The sequence below is a fragment of the Condylura cristata genome, unplaced genomic scaffold (assembly GCF_000260355.1).
Source record: "Condylura cristata isolate star-nosed mole 26May11 unplaced genomic scaffold, ConCri1.0 scaffold00026, whole genome shotgun sequence".
NCBI classification, from domain to species: Eukaryota; Metazoa; Chordata; class Mammalia; order Eulipotyphla; family Talpidae; genus Condylura; species Condylura cristata.
Window position 1 is genome coordinate 9,032,233 of NW_004567127.1, and position 9,448 is coordinate 9,041,680.

At 67.9% G+C, this 9,448-nt stretch overlaps 1 protein-coding gene across 4 annotated transcripts in view; it reads right to left on the minus strand.

Annotated features, from left to right (window-relative positions):
• The window catches only part of AMPD2 (adenosine monophosphate deaminase 2), a 10,999-nt gene extending 1,561 nt beyond the window's left edge, over positions 1 to 9,438 (minus strand). Inside the window, exons 1-16 of one of the 4 annotated variants that reach the window (XM_012730180.1) lie at positions 9,047 to 9,438; positions 8,123 to 8,187; positions 4,150 to 4,280; positions 3,761 to 3,829; positions 3,567 to 3,678; positions 3,143 to 3,329; positions 2,779 to 2,920; positions 2,578 to 2,667; positions 2,204 to 2,333; positions 1,886 to 2,080; positions 1,663 to 1,794; positions 1,352 to 1,515; positions 1,001 to 1,127; positions 751 to 914; positions 411 to 531; positions 15 to 188 (exon numbers count right to left, since the gene is read on the minus strand). In XM_012730180.1, coding sequence (XP_012585634.1) covers positions 15 to 188; positions 411 to 531; positions 751 to 914; positions 1,001 to 1,127; positions 1,352 to 1,515; positions 1,663 to 1,794; positions 1,886 to 2,080; positions 2,204 to 2,333; positions 2,578 to 2,667; positions 2,779 to 2,920; positions 3,143 to 3,329; positions 3,567 to 3,678; positions 3,761 to 3,829; positions 4,150 to 4,280; positions 8,123 to 8,187; positions 9,047 to 9,056 — 2,013 coding nt within the window. In that variant the 5' untranslated portion in view covers positions 9,057 to 9,438. Of the gene's footprint in view, positions 1 to 14; positions 189 to 410; positions 532 to 750; positions 915 to 1,000; positions 1,128 to 1,351; positions 1,516 to 1,662; positions 1,795 to 1,885; positions 2,081 to 2,203; positions 2,334 to 2,577; positions 2,668 to 2,778; positions 2,921 to 3,142; positions 3,330 to 3,566; positions 3,679 to 3,760; positions 3,830 to 4,149; positions 4,281 to 4,476; positions 4,608 to 8,122; positions 8,362 to 9,046 lie in introns of those variants that run through there. The other 3 variants (XM_004689688.2, XM_012730179.1, XM_004689687.2) reach the window with 3 other exon arrangements.
• Between the last annotated feature and the right edge of the window lie 10 nt (positions 9,439 to 9,448).

Below are 9,448 nucleotides of genomic sequence, written 5' to 3' on the forward strand. Positions count from 1 at the left end.
GGCAGGGTTCTGACCTTAGTAAAGTGGAACTGCAGGGGGTCGTCCGTGGACAGCGACACCATGAGGCCACGGGACAGGTACTCGGGTAATGGGTTCCGGTGGTAGCTGAGGAAGAGGCTGTTGTTGCTGAGTGGGGACATGGCGATACCGATCTGCGCCAGGTAGTACAGGTACTGCAGGACTGGGGCCTGGACAGGCCAGGAGAGGGAGAGAGGATGGGCTGTCAGGGGGCACCCGCTGGGGGGGGAACACCTGTTTCTGGGGGGCGAGGGTGGCGTTAGAGTCCGGACCGGGCTGATGTTCCAGGGCCAGCGGCGGCCAGAATCCAAGCTGGGGGCTCAGGGTGGAGACGGGTGCAGAGGTTCGGACTGGGGCCAGGTGAGGAGCAGCGCTGCTGGAGGGGCCCTGACCTTGCGCAGGAGCAGTCCGTGCGAGATGTTCTCAGCCAGCATGAAGGCCGACACCAGGTGGTGGATGGGCCCCGCCTCCCCGCAGTGCGGCCGCAGGACAAAGGTGTGGAAGCCCCTCTGCCTGGGGGGCGTGGAGAGGGCATCAGCTCCAGAACCGGGGCTCACCTGCACTCCCGGGCACCCCACCCTCAACCCCAGTGGCCACGTGGACAAAGAGGTGGGGGAGGTCCTGGCTGCAAGGGATGAGCCACGGCGCCCTCAGGGCAGGTAAAGACCCCATCCAGTCCAGCAAGGGCCCCAGGTCCGTGAGGACAGGACGGGCACGGCCCCCAGCGGACACCTGCGCAGGTGGTTCAGCATGGCCATGTTGGCAAAGGTGTAGTACAGGTAGTAGGCATAGGGCGGGTTGTCGTCCTCCATCCAGGCCTCAGGGAGGGGGCTCTCCAGGTTGAAGACGTGGTTCTCGGGCTTGGACTCATCGTCCACGCTGTCAAAGCCGTCGACCTGCACGGCAGGCACCCTGGGGTCAGAGCTGCGGCCAGGCCCGAGCTCCGCGTCCCCCCGTGCCTGGAACGGGGCCACCGCCTCACGTGCTCCAAGAAGAGGTGCAGCTCGGGGTGGCTGGCCGGGTGCACGGTGGCCTCGAACAGCGGCAGGAAGATGTTCGCCAGCATCTCCTGGAAGTTGGCCAGCTGGCCCTTGGTGCGGTACACATCACTGCAGGTGGGAGGCACAGGCGTGCGCACACGGGTCAGGCCCGCAGGGGCCCCGCGATGACACGCGCTCTTGACCCACAGCGGCTACCCCGGGCCAGACAGAGCCCGGGGGGGCCAGGGAGGCCCCTCCTGCTTCGGGAGGGCTCAGCTGGGACGCAGGTCGGCCGGCCCCGCCCTGGCCCCGGCCTCAAGCCCCGCGCGGCGGCCCCTGCAAGGGACACTCACAAGAGGCGGGGCACCTGCACGAGCCAGCGCACATTGGGCGAGTGGACTCGGTGCACCACGGCCCAGCGCGCCAGCTTGTCCCACTCGTCCCTGGAGCGCCCGTAGATGGAGAGCCGCAGCTCCGCGTTCTGGTACTTGCTCTCCTCCAGGTCGGACATGACCTCCTAGACACACGCGGCGAGCCCGTCACTCAAGGCTCCCCGCTGTCCCATCTCTGCCCCCAAGCGCTCGTGCCTCCCTCGCCATCGGCCGGCCCAGGGTCTCGGGGGGTCAAGGGGCGGGCTGCCAAGGCCAAGCCGGCACCCCCTCACCTTGATGATGTGAGCAAAGTATTTCCCGGAAACCCTGTTGTCGGTCTTGATGAAGATCTCTCGGAGGACAGACTCCCCGATCGGGTTGTATTTGGCATTGAACTTGTCAAAGCGATGAAAGGTGTTCCGGTCCTGCGGGGCGCGGCGGGCCCAGGTCACCCCGGCCCCCGGCCCGCACGCCGACCCAGCCCCCCTGCCCCTCTGCCCGGCCTCGGGGACGCACGGCGTGCACGTCAAGGGTGTCCACGCTCAGGTCGTAGGCGGTGAGGTTCATGCTCTCGAAGACCTCCCGCAGCGTCTGCTCACGGCCCTGCTCCACGTGCACGATCTCCTCCAGGTGCCGCTTCATCGCCCGCTTGATGAAGCGCAGCAGATGCTTCTGGTTCATGCAGGACGAGGCGTGGATGTGTGTGTCCACCTGGGGTGCGACAAGGGGCTGCTGGGTCCACCCGAAGCCGGGAGGGTCCGAGGCCTGGGCGCGGGACCCGAGAGGACCCTCCAACCCGGATGCCTGCGCGGAGACCGTGGGGCGAGGGTCCACCTTGCGGATGTTGTAGAAGTCCCGGTGTGGCACCTTCTTCTGGGCGGCCAGCTCCTTCATCTCGTTGAGCAGCACGTGCATCTGGAACTTGGAGCTCAGGTACTGCAGCCGGCGGTAGCAGAACGACTTTCTGGGCGGGGGAACGAGGGCAGAGGGTCGGGGCCGAGGGCAGGCGCCCCGGGCGAGGGCCCGGGTTGCCCAGCAAAGGCAGGAGGCGGGAGGGTGCAGGACTGAGGCTGCCCAGGGCACCAAGGGTTGGGAAGGTGCAGGCCTCGGTGACTGTCGGGGTGAGAGAGAGACGCGGTGACAGTCGCGGCGGAGCTGAGGCTGCAGACTGGGGCCTGGGAGAGGAGCGGGGCCGGGCGGGGACTCACATGGGGCCATTGATAATCAGGGCCATCAGCACGTTGACGTCAGCCACAAATTCCTGCAGGTCGGGGTAGGGCAGCTCCACCTCCGAGCAGCTGGCGTGTGGAGGGAGCTCGGTTGAGGACAGGAAGCCAGGCTCTGCGGGCCCTCCCAGGCTGAAGCGCACCCCCACAGCTCCCCCGCACGCGCACCCACACCCCTCTTACTGCTCATCAGGCTCCCTGCGGGTGTAGACGTGCACCACACCCCGCACCATGCGCAGGCCCAAGCCCAGGTCGCCAGGCATGGTGCTCGGCTCACAGCGTTCATACGGGTGCTGCTCCAGCGCGGGAGGGTGCACCGGGGCGTCTGCAAGGGTGGGGTGAGGGAGTCAGGGCTGGGGAAGTTTGCAGACCACCCACGGCCCAGTCCTGGGGCCCCAACAGGACAGCTCCTGCCGTGCCCCCAGCCCTGGCCCTGCAGACCAGAACAAGCCTGGGTGTGGGCAGCAGCAGGCAGGGGCGTTCCAGGCCCTGTGCTCAGGGAGGCTGGGGACAGGGCATTGGAGGAGGGTGGGAATGGGGGTCCCACCAGCAGACACAGGGGTGTCGGGGCCCTGTTCGTAAGTCCGGGTCTCCAGAGGCTTCTCGGCCAGCTGCTGCAGGTACCGCCGGGTGGTGGGGCAGAAGCTCTGCAGCGACAGGGCCATGTACTTCTCCCGGATGAAGAGCGCCCGCACCACGCTCTTGGCCGCGTCCAGCAGGTCTGTGAAGGGCACCTGCAGACAGAGATGGACTCGCACCCCTCGGCCTCGGCCCCCACCGGGCTTGGCACAGCCAGGGCCCTAAGTCCAGAAATGCACCCGCAGTCTGTGCCGAGCGTGTCAGTGCGCACCCAGCCATCTGACCCTCAGCTTCTGGAAAGAGAAGCGCCCACTCCAGCCCCAGTTCCCACGGTCCAGGCTGGGGGTGCCCCGGGGGACGCAGAGCGGAGCCCCAAGGCCCCGTACACTCACCCCACACTTCTCCTCCCCGGAGATGGTGACCCGCTGGAATTCCCGCTCCAGCACCACATCTCGCTCCCGCAGGCCCCGGTCACCCTGCCCCTCGCCCTGCTCCTTGTAGAGCCTGCGGGAGGTGTGCACAGGAGGGGTTGGAGCCAGCAGGGACAGGCCCAGCCCCGCCTCCCAGGCGCCCCTGCCCTCCTCACTGGAGGTCGGAGTCACTGTCCGTCTTCAAGAAATCTTGCTTGGCCCGAAGCAGGATGTCCGGCTCCAGCCTAGGGGTGAAAGGCATGAGGAGTCGGGCAGGCCAGGCTGATGCGGGTTCTCCTGGGCTGCAGAGCCCCGGGCTGGCGGACTGTTCTTGCCCCGGCAGAGTGTGACAAAGCAGGCCCCGGACAAAGCAACACGGTCCAGGCCACCCAGTGGGAGCAGACAGGCCAGAAGCCCGGGGAGGACACAAGGGACAGGGCCAGACACGGGGTCGGGAGCGGCCATGTGGTGACAGGGGCCCCGGCAGCGACACCCCACTCCGACACCCCACTCCGCCCTGGCTGTCTGGCTGCGCCCGCCCCGCCGCCCGCCGCCCGGGGCTCACTTGACATCCTGGCTGATCTGCCGCTCCAGGCGCTGCCTCCGCTCCTCCAGCTGCTCGATGGGGCTCTCTTCCGGGAACTCGTAGGGCGCGCTGCGGAGCTCACTCTCAGCCAGGGAGCGGCTGAACAGCTCCTGGGGGGGCGGGTGGGGGGTCAGCGTGGCCGGCCCTCAGCCCCAGGCCCTCCCGGTCAAGTCTGGGGTGGGGGAGGGCAGCAGGGGCTGGGGGCACCTGGGGGAGGCAGGGGGCAGGGCACAGCCAAGCGTGAGATGCGGACAGCTGAGGCGGAGGGGCCTGGGGAGCAGAGTGGGGCAGCAGGCCAGGCGGTACCTCCGCGATCTCCTTGCATTTGCCATCCATAGACGTGCGCAGGTCGAGCGGGAAGTGCTTGAGGCAGGGGGCAGGGCCTGGCAGGGACCTGGCAGACTGCAGCGGAGGGGCCCCCAGCCCACCCCGAGCCTCTGTGGAGACAGCGGTGCCAGGGCTGAGGGGGGAGGGCCGGGCCGGGGTGCACGGGGCGCCCTGGCGCCTCCCACCCCAGGCCAGCCCCGGGGAAAGGCCCGGGCCTCGGAGGGGGCTGTCCCTCCTCGGAGCCCTGGTGTGGCTCCCAGGGTGCCCTCGGGGTGGTGGGGGGACCCCCCCGCCCATTCCAGGCTCAGGGTGGGAGTCCCGAGACTGCCCCTACAACGAGTGGGTTCATTCGCTCCAGGAGAGCCCGAATTTGGGCCCAGGCCCCCCAGACTCCGTGCAAGTGCTGCCCTGGGCACACAGGCTCCCACGCACTCGGGCCCAGGTGGCCACTGGCCGAGCCCTGCCCACAGGGTCCAGGGCGGGCGGTGCAGGCCCGGCTGTGTCCCGGCAGACCCTCCTCTCGGAGGGCCGGGGCAGCCCGGCACTCTGCCACTCAGCCCTGACCTGAGACCAGCCCTCTGGGGACCGGCGGAGAGAAGTGAGGAGCCTCCTCCCCAGAGGCTGCCCTCTCCCTCAGGACCCCAGCGCTGCCAAGATGTGGCCTGGCCCGCCGCGCCCGCCCCTCCCACTGCTGGCCGCCCCTCCAAAGGGAGCCGCCGCAAACAGCCTGCGCCACTCAGAGGCCCCAGGATCTGGGCCGGAGGCCCCGGGGGAGGCCGGGAAAGGAGCCGCAGAGCCAGGGGTCTCCCCGGCTATACCACCAGGAAGACTGGCACTGGCCCTGAGGCTGCAGGTCCCATGGGGCCAACTGTTCCCAGCCCACCGCGGGACCCCGCAGGAACCCCCGGGCTCACCAGCCCCACGGTCCCCAGCAAGAAGCTTCCACGCCCAACATGACCCCCCCAGCTGGCTCCACGGGTTCTCCCTTTCACCCTCCTTTCCCCTTTGCACTGTGGCCCGAGGGAGGGTTGGAGGCTCGGTCCAGGTAGCAGCCTCAAGTCCCCGGGCCCACTTCCAGATACCCCAGAGACCTGTCAGGAAGCTAGACAGAGGGAGGAGGAGGTACCGCCCCACAGGTGCCAGTGCCTGGCTGGGCCCTACCTGCAGAGTTCAGGCAGCTCCACAGCCTGTGCCCCTCGCCCGCCTGTTGTGAGTGGAGCAGCCTGTCCCCCAGGACACTCAGGGGCCAGCTCGGGCTGTACCAAGTTGAGCTGCGTGCAGGGGAAACCCCGGGGTGATGGCAAGCAGGGGCCGAAGGAGTTCAGGAGAGCTCAGAAATCAAGAGAAAGGGCACCAGACTTGGGAGATAGGAGGCACCGAACTGAGCAGGGCCTTCACCTACCGCGCCAGGGCCCACTCAATGGGGGCAGCAGGGCTGACTGATAGGGGCAGGCTGGCAGGGAGGGGCCAGGCCACCTTAAACATACTGCCCTGGGGGACAGTCAACGGGTCAGGCCTGGCTGGCCAGGGTAGGAGGGGAGAAAGAGCCACACCCAGCAGCCCCAGGCCAGCTTCCTCTGCCCAGGGCTTGTTTTGTTCACCTCTGACCTCTGGGTCCCTGACACAGGGGTCCCTTGGGAGACAAGGCCTCTGCTGGGGAGAGAAGCCGGCTGGCGGCTGGGAAAATGCTCAGGCCAGGTGGGGCCAGTTACTGAGCTTCCCTGCAGCCCAGGAGGCAGGTTGATGGCCCCTAACAGCCAGTCCCCGTCCCGCACCTACTGCCCACACAGGACAAAGCACCCAGAAGGACATCTGTGGGAGAAGGGGACAAGAAGTTGCAAGATTTGAGTGTGACTGTGTCCCCACTTACTGGCCCAGAGGCTTCACATCCAGTCTCTAACGGGGTGATAAGCAGGTCCTGCCCCCCCAGCCACCGCTGCCACCACCAGCTCAGGAGGCGAAGACCTCCTATAAACGCTGTAATCTGCAGCTGACGAGTCCTGGGACACCCCAAACATGTACCCCAGGCAGTCCCACCCACTGCAGGGGGAGGTGGGGAGCCCAGCGGAGGCCAAGGCAGCTGAGCAGGGGCAGGCAGCAGGGAACGCCCGCACAGGGCAGGGGCAGCCGTGGCGTGGGGTGACGCTGTCTTTTAGTAGGAAGAGGTCAGAGCAGAAAGAGGAAGGAGAGATGGGCAACGGCTCCCCCACAGGGCGTAAGCCATCCCCGAGGTCCCTGCGTGCCCCAGAGCCCTGGTCCTGCACAGCCCTCCCCACCTGCCAGCCTCTCAGGGAAAGCTGACCCCAGACCTCCAGATCTTTCGGGCTGGTCTGTCTGCACGGAGCAGCAGCAGGGAGCAGCTGAGCCCAACGCCCTCATCTCAGCCCCGGCTCCCAGCAGGGGCCCAGGGCAGGTTCCAGCAGCCAAGCCATTGCCCAGACCTACCAGCCCCGGGTTCACCAAGGTAACCCACAGGCAGTAACCGCCACGTGCCGAGACCAAGCTAAAAGCCAGCTATCTGCTGGTGCCTTTTCCGTGGTCGGTGCTGGAAGCGCCCAGTCGTTGCACGACACACACACACACACACACACACACAGAGGCATCAACCAAAAGCCAGAGCAGGGGGGGGGCTCCTCAGTCCCGCCCCCCGACTCCCAGATCCTCATCCCCGTCTATCCTCCGACCAAGAGCCCACACACCCCGACGAGGCCGCCTCAGTAGGCAGGGAGGTGCCCCAGGAACCGACCCACAGTATCAGATGCTGTGGCCCTGTGACCACCCAAAGGTGCACAGACCTAGCTCCAGGGACATGGCCTGCGGAGGGCCCAATCCGGGCACACGGGCCTCCAGGGCAGCTCTGACCACCCGAATGTCTCCAGAGCACAAGGAAATGCAGGTGGCAGACCATCGGGCTATGGGTACGGACACCTGCAGGGCTCGAGCAGGTCACCGAAACAGGGCAGGCCAGAGGGCAGCCATCCCTCAGCAAGCACAGGCCAGGCAGCGTGCCCTCAGAGGTGGGCACGGACGCACCACGCCGCCTGCTCCAAATGGTGCAGCGATGCCCGCCAGGCGGGTGAGCCAAGGGTGCAGGAGAGCGCGCAGGCAGAGGCAGCTCGCAGCTTCTGCATGGGCCGCCCCAAGCCCACCCCTCACCTGCCCGGCAACTCCTAAGACAGACAGGGAACAGCTGAGTCTCCAGCCCCGAAACTGGCCCCACGTCAGACCCCACCGGGAGCTAGCAGTCCCGGTCACAGAAAGAACCGACTGCAGGAGGCAGCCTGAGCCTGCCTGGTAAAGACACGGCCACCAGCGAGCGGCCGTCCACACACCAGTCAGCCCCACACACCCCCACTCTATTCACACACCCCCCACATGCGAGGCTCCCGCACAGCCACTCACTGACACGTGTGCAAACACACCGCGTGCTGCACCCACACCCATTCCTAACAGAGGGCAGCATCCACCCTCCACTCCGCACCCGCGCGTGCCTCCTCCCCAGCCTGCTGGCCCTAGGGCCCAGGAGGAGGGGCACCCCCACAGAGGGGGCGCAGAGGCCCCCCCTCCGAGGGGGCCGAGAGTTGGGGGGCACAGCCAGCGCAGGAGGGCAGCAAGCAGCACTCACCTGGTACTGCAGAGGCGACCTGCAGGCTGGCCCGCTTCGCAAAGGGGTATTTGGCCTTGGGTTTGCTGGGACCAGAGGGGTAGGATGCCATGGCTCCGGCGGCGGAGACAGAGGGGGGAGTCTGAGCCGCACCAACTGGGCCTGGCTCAGCCACATCCAACCCCTTCCTCGCCCCGCCCCCAGCGGGAGTGACTGATGCAGGAAGCAGAGGCCCCGCCGGCGGAAGAGGCCCCAGCACGATTTCTGATGTTGTCTAGGCAACCTCGGGAACAGGGGCCTCCATCCCCGCCCCTAATCCCTCCCCTTCGCGCCCCAGTCCCAGAAGTGACGCGACTGCTGGGAGCTGAGCCTGGGGGCTGGAGAGTGGGGGACCTAGGGGGAGAAGGGCCAGCCCCCCAGCCCCCCCAGCTCTCCGCGGAGACCCTTGCCCCTTGCCAGGCTCCGGAGCGAAGGAGCCAAAGTCCAGGCTGGCTGCACCAGCCGGCTGAAGGAAATAACAGCAGGAATCCAGCGCGAGCCCCCCAGGCTCTGAACACATTCTGCCCCGGGCGGGCGTACTCGGTGAAAGCCCAGCCCTCGTGGGCCAGGGCCGCCCCTATTTCCTTCTCCAGCTGACTGCCAGCCCCAGGGTCGCCCCGTTCTGGAAGGAGGGGGTAGAACGGAGAATCCTCCCGGTAGGGAGGAGCCGGTCTTGGGAAAATTCCACTGTCCAGCTGAGAAGCTACCTTCTAGGAAGGCAGGGTGGCAGGCGGCGGGCGTGGGGGTGGTCTGGGGGGTCCTAGATTCGGGGGGCACGCAGGCAATGCCCGCGGGGTCCAGCCGCCCTCGCCAGGTCTGCACGCTGCTGAGACCCACACCCTGTCTCCCACCCAGGCCACTGCACTCCTCTCCGGAGACCCCCCGACACGGCACGCGCACACTCACCTGAGGCCATGCCGCCCGAGCCCTGCGGGGTGCGGGGGAGGCTCCCCGCCACGATCCGCACAGCCGGGAAGCCGGGGTCGCGAGCGAGGGTCAGGAGGGCGGGGCTCAGACCCCTGCCCTGGCACTCGCGGGGGATGTAGGGTGGCCCTTCAGTGTCGCCAGCGGCCGGGAGGCCGCACCCCGCCGACCTCAGCCGCTGCGCTGGCCCCGAGACCCCGGAACCCCGACCCCAGACCCGCCCGGGAGAAGCGAGCAGGCCACGTGCTCCCCAGAGAGCGGACCCGGAACTCGCCCGGGCTCCTCTCCACACTCTGCGGGGGTTGGGTCGGGCTCCAGGGGCTGGAGGATGGGGGAGTCGGCAACAGGTGCGACCCCACCGAACCCTCGCCGGGCCGCCGCCGC